Source organism: Bombus pascuorum, unplaced genomic scaffold, assembly GCF_905332965.1.
Source record: "Bombus pascuorum unplaced genomic scaffold, iyBomPasc1.1, whole genome shotgun sequence".
In the NCBI taxonomy this organism is placed as follows: Eukaryota; Metazoa; Arthropoda; class Insecta; order Hymenoptera; family Apidae; genus Bombus; species Bombus pascuorum.
The window spans coordinates 128,807-141,514 of NW_026869730.1; the positions used below are offsets into that span (position 1 = coordinate 128,807).

Here is a 12,708-nt window from a genome sequence, read left to right on the forward strand (position 1 = left end):
AAAGATATAACTTAGAAAAAACGAAGCTGGCACCCCGCTGGGGGTAGCCACCTACATGCTATATTTATTTTTTATTTTATTTTATTTTTTTTTCTTCACCAACGAGATATAACACTTTACCAAATGTCCACAAGGACAAATTGTAAAATAACCAAAATAAAATAAAAAACTAATCACATAAAAACAAAAAAAACAAAAAAAAAATATGTAATCAAATATTAAATATTTTGCAAAAAGCTATAAGTTTTCATGTTCATGCTAGCATAGATAATCTGTAATAGATGAATGCATATAATCTTCTGAAAAATTGTTATACTACCTAAAATAGCTAGAAAGTTATTGAAATCTTATTTATTAAATGGTAAACAGGATCTCTAATGTAATTATTACTATACATACTTATTTCATTCAAAAATACATAGATCTTAATATATATGTAAATACATAATAAAATATATATAATAAATGTTTTTAGTTCTTTCAATAATTTTATTATTATTTATATATGTATATTCATTTAGTATTACTTACTACAGTATTATTTCAATCTCAAACGTATGTTTCAAATAATATATACAGGGTATATCCTGTAAGTTTAACCGCCAATTTTCAAATATTTCTGATACTCAAATATTTCTGAGCGGCATTTCCTACAATTTCTGGAAGGAATGTTTTGCACAAAAGTTAGATAATTTTCGATCAACTACATGTTTGTAAATTACAAATTTTTTTCCGATAAAAAGTTGAGATCGTCATGATTGATTATGATTCTGTTATCATTTTGAGATGATCTTGAACTCAGAAATTTAAGTTTAACAAGTTTAAGTTAACAGTATTAGTTCATTCTAACGTGTAATGATGTAGTACAAGACAATATTATTATAATCGTTGGATAAATTTAAAAACTTATTCATTTGGCAGTATTAGTCTTATATCTAATATATGTTTTAATAGAAATGGGATAATTTTCCATATCGTATTTGTAAATCGGATTTGTAAATCTGAAGGTCATCTAAAAGTCATAGTATTGTAGGACGTTGAATTCGTCTTGACGTTAGCTGCTACTCTGTGGAGTCCAAAATGCCATTTAAAAACTCAAGGTCGCCTTGACTTTTTATTTAAAAAATAATTTTTTGGATATTTTTAATACTCAAACGTGTATCAGACCGAAAATTAAATAATTTTTATCAATAATATTAACAATTTTTGTTAATCGTCGGAAATATGTGAAAATGATTCGTCCAAAGACATACAAAATATATCTCTTAGTTGAATAGCATGTACTTGAACATAAGACGTAAATATTTACAAAAAAAATAGATGAAAGAAAAGGAAAACTGCCGAAACCCGGGGTCGAACCGGGGAACATCTAGATCTTCAGTCTAACGCTCTCCCAACTGAACTATTTCGGTTTGTAATAAAGGCGGTTCCATTTAATTTCAAAATTATATATATTCAAATTAATCAACTTTTTAACATTTATAAAATATAAATAATATGTTTTTTATGTGACAAATGTAACATCAGCATATCGTTAATACAAATGTGTCTTATTTCAGTATAAAGTATATTTTAACTATTGTTTTGAAGTTGATTCACTTTTTGTTGCACGTTTGAAAACAACATAACCTATATAAATAAATTAATTATTTGTAAAAATATATTAAATTAATTGTTTGTCGTATAAATTCCTCTTAGTATCTTATAACACATTCGACGTTAATACTAATTTTATTCTGTTTCCAGAAAAATTTGTACGCAATGTTATGATTACATTCATTATAGTTACATTCATTAATAGACTGAAAGAATCACTGAACTATACTTATATCTGTTGAATGTTAGTAATAGAAGAGTAAGTCTTCTACATAGCGTAGAAGATCGGAGCATAAACTAAGGTAAACTCACATAATTTTCTTACAAATTAAAAATTTCCCGTTTCGTAAATTAATTAATTAATTTTACAAAAACTAACAAACGAATCGATTTGAAATTTGGTATCCTATTTTGATATGACTGATACCATAAAACCTCAATATTGTATGACAATTTTAACTAACGTCATAAACGATTTAAGAAAAAAGTCTTTGCACCATTTACTAATGTATAGCATAAAAATTGAGCTTATCGTTACGTAACGAGTCTCATTTTATAGATAATTTTATTATCTACAATTGTTACGTCGCGCGAGACGATCCGTGCGACGTCCCTTTCGGTCTGGCCGCCAAGGCCTACCCCTCGTTACACTGACCTGCAAGAAACCCAAGGAACCAGCATAAACCGAATCTTTTCAGCTTAACTTCGATTCATACAAATATTTTCAGTTTATGGATGGTCATTTGAACAGTCATTAGGTTTATTTCACACTCTTGCTAATTACGGGGAAAGCAGGTGTGCCCTGCTAAACAGCTGATTTTTCCCAAGACCAAGGACACCCATGAGTCATATCTGCAGGAGCCTCTCTCCGCGGATTTGTTTATTAACTTCGGCTATAACCAATGGGCATCGCGGATCGTTACCCTCATTATTCTACCGAAAAGTGTGAACAACGAATCCGCGTCCTTAGTTCAGCAAGGGTACACCCACACCGAGCTTTCCTCCTAAATAGTACGAGATGGGTCAGTCTCTGTTCTTATACACCGCAGACAGTCAAGTACACTACTCTTCAACAACGCGGAAGAGTCAAGTCATTACGCTCATTCGGTCAAACATTGCTCTACGACGCAACGTAGAGTCAAATTACGTTTATTCTACACATCGGAGAATCAAGTCAGTGCTACAACACTCATCGGGTAGTCAAGTCTACTATTCTAACACGGTACCGACAGTCAACGCGCTAACAACATCAACTCTCGAGTTAAACAGTGTAAGGTCCGACGAAATCCAATCTTATCTGTATACGTTCCACGTGTTGTAAAGGGCAATAAATTCTTTATATTAGATGACTGTAGACGACAGTTATTTTACCACAACCACTCCTATTATCCTAACAGAAATCAGGGGATCGCCCTGCTCGCTGTGTCGATTCCTATATCCTAACGGGAATTTACGACTCCCGTTGACGCGCCTAACCGAGACACGTATCCCCGCGAATGCACGAATTAACAACAATCTTCTATTGACACTTTTTCACGTATGACAAATAATTTTTAAGATACAGAGGAAATGTAAGAAAAAATCCCGTTTTTTTTATTTAATCGATATGACGTCTATAAAGTTATAAAGTTGCTTGTCTTATAGATTAGATTATACAGATTATATAGTAATATGATCTAATCTGAATCGTTCCGAGTCATATGATACAAAAACGTTTCTATTAGGAATTTGTTTCTAATACAATCAGATTATATTCGATTATATTATAAAATCAGAATACATACCAGTTTATTTCAAACAGAATATTCGTAGGAGGGTCGTTCCTCTCGTTTTGTATCGAGTCAGAGACCAGCTGAGCATCTTAGGAGCAAATGCAATTCAAATTGTATAATTGAGAAATATTACAAACCGTTGTAAAACGTATATTACTTACAGATTATCCAAAGTGGAAAGGTGTAAATTTGGCTGTATGTTTTAGTTTCGGTTCACGATAAGGATCCCGATATTCTTCTTATTGATTCTTAGGAAACATGCACGTGTGACGATAACTCGACTTGATGATGCTGCACGACGCATGTACAATGATAAGGAATAAGGACGTCTTTCAGCTACTTTTCATTTCTGGCTAGTATCACGCGCGACACCGAATGAAGATCAGCTATGTATATTCTTTTTAATAGAACCATCCATTTCTTAACACGTTAATCAATCTGTTAATCAATCCGCATTTCTCATAAAAGGATAGTAAACTTTTATGTCGAGAAACCATTAGTACTGAACGAAAAACCTTTGGAAAAGCTGAATAATATAAATAAAATAATTGAATTTTAGGTTTTTGTCATTTTTATCACTATAATATTAATTATTTATATTGACGGTATTATAAATTATAATAGTATATACTATAATAGTATATAATATTATAATTTACAACTACATAATATTATATAGTGCTTTAAGTTAATAGTGTTATATATTAAGACGTCCTTAGTGAGGAGTGCCCACACTTCTAGCAGCAAAATGACGTTCGGTCCCGCGCGATTCTTCTGACGATGGATATAATAGCACGTACATGTTCCGTATACTTTGTAGTTGCAGGCGACTGACTTGTCGAGGTAAGTCGCAATTTTAGAGTCGCGCGCGATCCTTAATCGCGGTAGTACGAATAAAAATTGTGCCATATTCGGCAATGGATTTTATAATCGCGTGGCTAGTCGCAAATGGAAAGCACGCTTCAGACGGCAACGTTGGAAGACCCGAAAAATAAAGCTCTTCTGTCTCACAAAAGAAAGATACGTACATATGTGTTTCCTTATTCTTTCAAATTTTGGCGCTGCTGCGCCAATTTACGGCTATTAAAATATGGAGAGGACTTGGAGAGGTATTACAAGGAACTTTATTCTAATATTCACGTAATTGCTCTACACGTGTGATACTCGTCAGAGATCTAGGGCATAAGATTTTCACACTGCGCTTCTCTCTTTTCTCTCAACGGAGTCCTAGGCCATCGTACAACGCTCGCATTCATACTACGAATGGGATACATACTTGTGTGTGGTTGTGCTATACGTTACCTCCCTCTCGCACGTACAATACAAATGTACCATATGCCGCTCTTAGTTTGAAAAACCTGACTATGAAGTGGGAAAGGTGACAAATGATGAAATGTTGTCAACACTGGTAACGAGTCAACAGTTCAGTACTTTCCTCGGAATCTTGAGGGAGAAAAATTACCTAGAGAAAATAATAACAAATTTGTTAAGTTTATTAATATATTCACATAGTAGACCGTAGACGATACATTTTCTGTCTCATGAGACATGCGACATGCCGCGAGACCAAGCATAGATTTTCAAATTTTATAGTTGGACATAGATACACAACTGTCTTGTAACTATACTATTATTATCAGTACCAGAAATGCGTTCGGTTGCCGTAGATCGTTTGGTAGCCGACATATTATCTTTGAAGGGAACGCTTTGCATATAGTAAGTATCTATACTAATAAATTGCATGTATGTCTTTAACATTATTATTTTGTATAGTGCTTCTCCCTATAATATATATTAATATATAATATAAAATTTAAAATTTATTTCTGGTGACTTAAAGGACATAAGTATAACTTGTATGGCTTGTGTATGGCTGTGCATTACGTTATTTGCAAATTAATTTAAGTTTTTGGAATTATCGTAATATCGAATGATTATTCTTAGGAAGAAAATTACTCTGTACATGCACATATCTTAAGTTGCTAAAAGTTAAATTACAAAGTTAAATTACATGTAATGGATTAATAGTGTAGGATAATTAAAAAGAGTGTCATTTTTTATAAATTACGAAAAAGTTACTTATATCTGAACTAAGAAATGTCATAAATATCATAAAACGGAAGCAGAAGAAATAACATTGAAAGAGAGAATGAGAAAGAGTAATATTTTAAACGTAAAGGTTAGGTGTTAAATTCTACTCAAATCAAATAAAATATTTAATTAAATATAAAAAAAAGTTAAAGTATTTACTTAGTTATGTTTATTCCAAATTGTTTGTTTCGGTATAATTTTTGCAAAATATTAAAGAATATATACTTGCGTAAATAAGAATATTACTTTCAAAGTCGAAACAATCATATAAACATTGATGTAGGAGCATTATAAATTCATAATTTTATTTTGTATACTTTGTTTGATAGAGAAATGAACATCTTTTTGCCCATTAGCAGTTGGTAGATAATGGTATTATATCATGAGACGTAATTTGATATGCCAGTTCTGTTAGATGGGAACACTATCTGCTTCGCATGTATATACAAGTTTCCGGTGAACCAAAATAAGAAGAGAAACCTTTGTTTGAGTTAATGAATTAAAAACTATTTGAAAGTGATCTGTGGAACAGTATAATTCAGAGAGATGAGGACGGAAATTACAGAGTCACAACCTTTCAAAAACTTAAAAGAATTATTCGATAACGTGGGTAACTTGAAACCATGGCCAGAAATTGGAGAACTACGAGATTCAACTGATTATGTGTACAGTGGTTTAGAAATAAGCGCAGGAAGAACGCGGTTAGAAAAATTGGATAGAGAAGTACATCCGAAAACGTTGCTCTGTCATGATATGAAAGGTGGCTACCTAGAAGACAGGTAATAGAAATCACTATATTTATTAATTCATATATTATACATAATATACCCGTGATTTTTCAGATTTATATATGGATCAGAATCTTATGATTCTTACCTATTTTATCACTGGAGTGTTATTGACACTTTTGTGTATTTTAGTCATCATTTCATAACTGTGCCCCCTTTTGGATGGATTAATGCAGCACATAATCATGGTGTAAAAGTTCTTGGTACTGTAATTACGGAAAGAGAAGGTATCTGGGATGTTATACTTGAATCTCATGAAGAAGTAAGAAGATTTGCAGATGCACTAATACTTGTTGCAAAATTTTATAAGTTTGATGGCTGGTTATTAAATATTGAAAATACCATTAAAAGTGAGCAAGTTAATAATTTAATTTATTTTGTAAAATATCTAACAGAAAATATTCATGAAGCAATTAGAAATTCTGAAATTATATGGTACGATAGCGTAACCAATGAAGGAAAATTAAATTGGCAAAATGAGCTTAACAGTAAAAACATGTAAGCTTATTACACTCTTATACTTTTACAATTGTTTCTGTTTGTAAATTTTATTTAATGTTCTGAATACAATGTTTCAGAGATTTCTTTTTAAACTGCGATGCCATTTACTTGAATTATAACTGGATGAAATCAAAATTGAAAAACAGTTTGGCACTTGCAAAAAATCACAGCAGAGATATTTATGATATTTATGTAGGACTTGATATTTGGGGAAGAGGTTGTCCTGGCGGTGGTGGATTTAATTCATCATATGTAATTACAATATTACTTATTTTATTGTAGCATATAATATAATATCGTTTAATATTTCATTAAACCATTATAATCTACAGGCTTTACAAAAAATACGACACGAAGGACTTTCTGTTGCACTTTTTGGTCCAGGTTGGACTCACGAATTTTTCGGATCTAAGACATTCCAAGAAGTAGAAGATCTATTTTGGGCACAGTTGTTTCCTTATTTATATGTTCATGTACCTATCTACGAAGAAGAACTATTCAAAACATCATTTTGCCGTGGCAGTGGTAGCATGTATTATCGCTGTGGTCAGGTATGTCAAATTTTGACAAACACATTATTTTTAACAAACTGAATTTATCATAAAAGATATAACTTAAAAAACACGAAATTGGCACCCTGCTGAGGGTAGCCACCCACATGCTATATTTATTTTTATTTTATTTTTTTTATTACCAATGAGATATAACACTTTACCAAATGTCCTTCATGACAAATTGTAAAAACCAAAATAAACCATATATATATAAAAAAAAAAAAAAAAAAAAAACTGAATTTATTACATGAATATATTATAACTGAGATGCACATAGTTTATGCAGGCACTATATGAAAGGGATGGAAAAAGATTTAAACACAAACCATTTTACAATTTATCCCTGCAAAATCCACAAATTTCAGTACCTATACCGCACATGAAATTTACATCATCGCCTCAACTTCCAGAACCGAAAAGTGAAAACGATCGAAGTGAGTGTTCAAAAGAACCGATACAATATGTTTATGAAACGAGGAAGAATGTTATTCGAGTATTAAAAAATGTTGTAAATATTGAAAATAAAATGCCAATGCTATATGTAAATAGCTTCGAATTTTGCAGCGAGTTCTCTTTCAGAGGTGGTGGTTGCATAGAATTAACTACAAATGATCTTACAACTAGGTCATATCACAGGTGAAGGAGTTATATATTTTGTAATTAAATTTATGATACCTCGCACAATTGTATTTTATATATTAATTATGTGTTTAAATTCATTTACAGACTATTTCTCGTTCACATCGAATTTCAACAAGACATTGTAGCAATCATTGCTTATAAAAAAATGGAGTCGTCCATAGCAAATGGAAGTCAACCCGAACCAATACTAGTTCTCGGCAATAATACATTCTTAAAATCCATCGTTCATTATAAATCAAGGAATTTGGTTGCCAACTGGAAAAGATGGTAAGTCTACAAAATATAAATTGAAATATTTGTAACATAAAAAACAAGATCACAGAATTTATCAAGTAACCGTGATAGTTAGATATTCGAGATACTATCAACAATGATCTTAGGTTCAATAACGAATCCGCGGTTAACGGGATAACGAATATACTTTCTTCCAAAGTCTAAGTCGGACTGTTTGCTAAAAACGTGAAATATCCACTGATCGTAAGGACGTTGTTTTACTCGCTGATGAGATCGCACGAGTATGTTCCTCTCCATCACAGTGATGCTACAGAGAAAAACTATGATGGGGTGTGTCTCAGGTCACGAGATGATCGGATTCGTCGAGGACAACCCTCGTTCAGAAAGTGAGGGAAATGGACGTTGCCGTTAATTGGTTAATTTCTATGTATTTACTTAAAATTCTATATAAGAGTTGGTCGCAAATAATCTGTTAATTAAAACAGAAATTTCTATGTTGGTGGTTAGAGAAAGATGCTAGCCGCCATTGAAAGAAAGTTGCTAGCGGGAAACGTCGTTCGTGAGGAAAGCAGATCTGCCGTATCTTCCGGACTGTTAGGATAAAGACTGTTTGTCAATTTGAAGGACCTTAGTCAATTAAATCCTAAAATTTATAGCGGGTCCTCAGGCTAGCTAAACATACAGTAGCGGACAAAAGTTTAAGACGAAATGGAAGAAATAAATAATTGATTTACTTTCCATAAAAAATATAAATACGGTGTTCTACTTTTGGTATTAACTAATTGTACATTTGTTTGTACACTTAGAAAAAAAATTTCATTTTGATATTTTGCTCAATAGCTAAGTTATAAAAAAGGAACGAAATCTGTATAATATTTCGTCGGTCAAAAGTTTAAGACTATACAAAAAATATTAATTTTTGGTTAAAAAATATACACAATTTTTGTTTAAATTCAATATTTTGTTCAATATCCGTTATTTCTTATCCCTTCGGTACATCTTCTTGGCATAGAATCTATTAATTTTTTATATTAATCTACCGTAATATTATTCCAGGCTGTTTCAATCGTAGAGTAAAGTTCATTTAAATTTTTCGGTTTATAACCTTGTACTGTCTTTTTTATGATGCTCCACAAGTTCTCGATTGGATTAATATCTGGTGATTGGGACGGCCACGGCAGCACGGTGATATTTTCTTCTTGAAAAAACTGTTTCACAACCCGAGCCGTGTGCTTCGGATCATTATCATTTTGAAAAATAAAATCATCACTCATATTGTTGCGTGCAAAAGGTAACATTGTGTTCTTGAGTATGTCCTTGTATTGAAAACGGTCCATAATTCCATTGATACGACATATCGGACCAGGGCCGCTTCGAGAAAAACACGCCCACACCATAACGTTGCCACCACCATGTTTAAGAGTTTTTAAAACGCACTGTGTTTTCAAACTTTCGCCAATTCGACGTCTAACGTACCGTATCCCGTCAGAACAGACGCGATTGAATTTCGATTCGTCAGAAAACAATACCTTTTGCCAATCTTCACTTGTCCAATGCTTATGAGCTTTAGCAAATGCAAGTCGTCTTTTTCGATTCCTAGAACTCAGCAGTGGTTTCTTTTGGGGTTTTCGTCCTCTTAAGTTAAAGTCTTCTAATCTTCTCCTAACAGTTCTAGCACTAATTTGTGTATCGTTTTCATAGTTTATCTCCGCAGCAATATTATTTGCACTACGAAAACGATCCTTTTCGCTCAATCGATGAATCCGGCGATCCATTTTCGGTGTTGTTTTCCGTGGTCTTCCGTTTTTCGGTTGATCGCAATACATGCCTGTCTTTAAACATTTATACCAAGCTTGTTTACAAGCTGTTTCTGACCTGTTCACTATATTTGCTATTTCGGTGAAGGTTTTACTTTGCTTTCGCAGCCTTACGATTTGTTCCCTTTCGTTTTCAAGTAAATTCTTTGATTTACCCATAGTCTGTTCCTACCTAAATGAATTTTAAGCAATAAAAGGTACACTAAACAATGATTTTGACATTCCAGAATCAAAATGTTCAAAAACTGTACTCGTACTCACGTTTTACACAGATCGTCTTAAACTAATGTCCACTGTTTCCAAGTGCTAGGCGGTAACTAACTGTTGTAACTCCTACATTGTTTGTATTTAACAACTGACTGTCTGAGGTTACGAAGGTCAAACATACAGCTACGTTATTCCAAAGAGACAAACCGAATAGAAGAACAATATGCGTATAAGATGTTTGTAATCCGGTTTACAAATCATCGTCTTAAACTTTTGTCCGCTACTGTATACTGTGAATGATGCATCGACATCTGGCAATCATGTTGCGGGAATAATTGGGTCTGTGTGTGGCGAGCCACGGGGCAAAGAGGGTTGGAATGTTTACTGTTGGATGTCGGTACAACTGTTTCTGTTTAAGGAGAGCTATGCAATTCTATACTATCTATGCTATTCTATTCTATGCTATCAATTCTTCTATATCTGTTACTTTCAGCTTCTTTCTATAAAAGGCTTCATGTGGTGCTTTTAACAAAGATAGTTGTGGTATTATCTTAAATTTCAAATCGTAAATGGAGATATATTAAACCTTTAGTTTGAAAATTAATTTGAAGTTTTTAAAAGGTGTCTTTAAGTTCATAATCTTTTTTAACTGTTGCATAAATGCAAAAAAATATTCTATTTAAACGACAATTTAAATTGAAAAAAATTCACACAGGAGAATATTAACAATAATTTTACTATTAATTCTATGTAAAAAGAGGAAGTAAACAATATTCAAATTATTGATTTATGTAAACTTATTTTTATTCGTTTTCTGAAATTACATAAACTTTTCTAAATTCTATAAAATAAAAATCTTTTTCAATGGAAGAACATTTTAACAAAAAGAGTCTCTTAGATTTACAGAATATACAGAAAAATGTTGTATGTTTCTGATTTTCCCAACAAAATCATACAATGCATAGAAATGCCAATATAGTCTGATGTGTGATCTCGAAATTCTAAAAGCGTCGAAGAAGTCACGTTCGTATTAATGTTCGTAATACTATATTCTTTCTATTTAACATGAAATTTTCCTTTTCGTTGTCAGTGTTTACCGAACGAACATGAGGACTGTGAACGAAATTGGTATATCTTTTGCGAGGAGTAGCGTCTGCTATCTGGGAAAGATCGTCCTCAAACAAAAGCATCGACACCTGGACGGTAAGTCTGCTTCTCGTACTTTATACTGTCGCTCGCATTTCGCGTTCCCTCGATAAATGTACGTAGCAGGTGGATTGCGTCACAGTAAAAGTGTATTACCAGAGGACGAGGGTTTCGACCGTGTAAAAACCGTTCTCCGACTATCAGACCTGGCTACAATCATCTTTTAATCTTTGAGAACCACTCTAGTGAAAGGAATACTAACGTTTCATCATAGGATGTCTATCCAACATATCTTATCGCTCAATATTTCATGGGTCGGCTTCGTGATTATAGGATAAGCCCATTTCTCATTGGTCGACCCTACATTATTATGGGATTAGATCGAGATGGCGAAGTTAATCTTTGTTAGTTTTCCTTCTCTCGCTTTTTCTTTTTTTGCTTATTTATGCACAGACGCACGAAAACATTTGAACAGTCATGCACATATTTTTTGATATTACATATTATGCGTGTTGTACGAAACATTTTGAAATTCCGTTAAAACTGTTATGAGATTCGACTATTATTTTTATATTGGTGAAATTTGAAGCGAATCTGAAAAAATATATAAAAATTACAAGATACCTAGTACAAGTATACATATATTTTGTACAGATCACAAGAATACTTAAGCAAGAAATTATTTATTACTAGATTCTGGATTTTTATGCAAATTGATATTTTTGGGAATGTAATTAAGAAAAGTAGAATTTATATAGAAAATTGTGTAATTATTTAGAACGCTGCTGTTTTGGATTTCCATAATTTTTTCATATGTTGTAGAAATCAACATTTTTAACAACTTTTTACTGCCGGACTCTTGTAGTTTTCAAGATATTTTCTTTCTTTTTCTTTTTCTTTTTTTTTTATTTTATTTTATTTTGGTTTTTACAATTTGCCCTGAAGGACATTTGGTAAAGTCTTATATCTCATTGGTGATAAAATGGCCTGATAAAATGATACTTAATTCTAACCTATACATATAAACTATAAACAAAAGATGAGAATTAGGTTTGGGTTAGCTGTTATTTTATTGGATTAGACTTCACAGCGGTCGAGAATCAGCATACGTTGTCTCGGGCGCATAATCGTGCAACAGGTACAATTCACTGTAATATCGACAGATTTTTGCAAATGTCTCGGATATTAAGACCGAGCAGCGGTTATACGTGCAGGAAAAAGTTGTTTAGAATCATGAGCCCGACAATATATTAAAAAAGCATAAAAATTCAAGACGGCGGCAGCTTTCTAAATAATTACCATGAATTGTTTTAAGTATCAAGTATCATGTATCATGTATATGCCAATAATAGGTAACTTG

At 32.4% G+C, this 12,708-nt stretch overlaps 2 protein-coding genes across 2 annotated transcripts in view; one reads left to right on the plus strand and one right to left on the minus strand.

Annotated features, from left to right (window-relative positions):
- The window catches only part of LOC132915621 (POU domain, class 6, transcription factor 2-like), a 455,505-nt gene that overhangs the window by 47,006 nt on the left and 395,791 nt on the right, over nt 1-12,708 (minus strand). The window lies entirely within an intron of this gene.
- Nucleotides 5,277-12,708, plus strand: part of LOC132915622 (uncharacterized) — a 104,596-nt gene continuing 97,164 nt past the window's right edge. Inside the window, exons 1-7 of the mRNA XM_060975461.1 lie at nt 5,277-6,238; nt 6,302-6,745; nt 6,826-7,000; nt 7,081-7,299; nt 7,580-7,938; nt 8,029-8,211; nt 11,293-11,405. Of these exons, the coding sequence (XP_060831444.1) occupies nt 6,006-6,238; nt 6,302-6,745; nt 6,826-7,000; nt 7,081-7,299; nt 7,580-7,938; nt 8,029-8,211; nt 11,293-11,405 (1,726 nt within the window). The 5' untranslated portion in view covers nt 5,277-6,005. The remainder of the gene's footprint in view (nt 6,239-6,301; nt 6,746-6,825; nt 7,001-7,080; nt 7,300-7,579; nt 7,939-8,028; nt 8,212-11,292; nt 11,406-12,708) is intronic.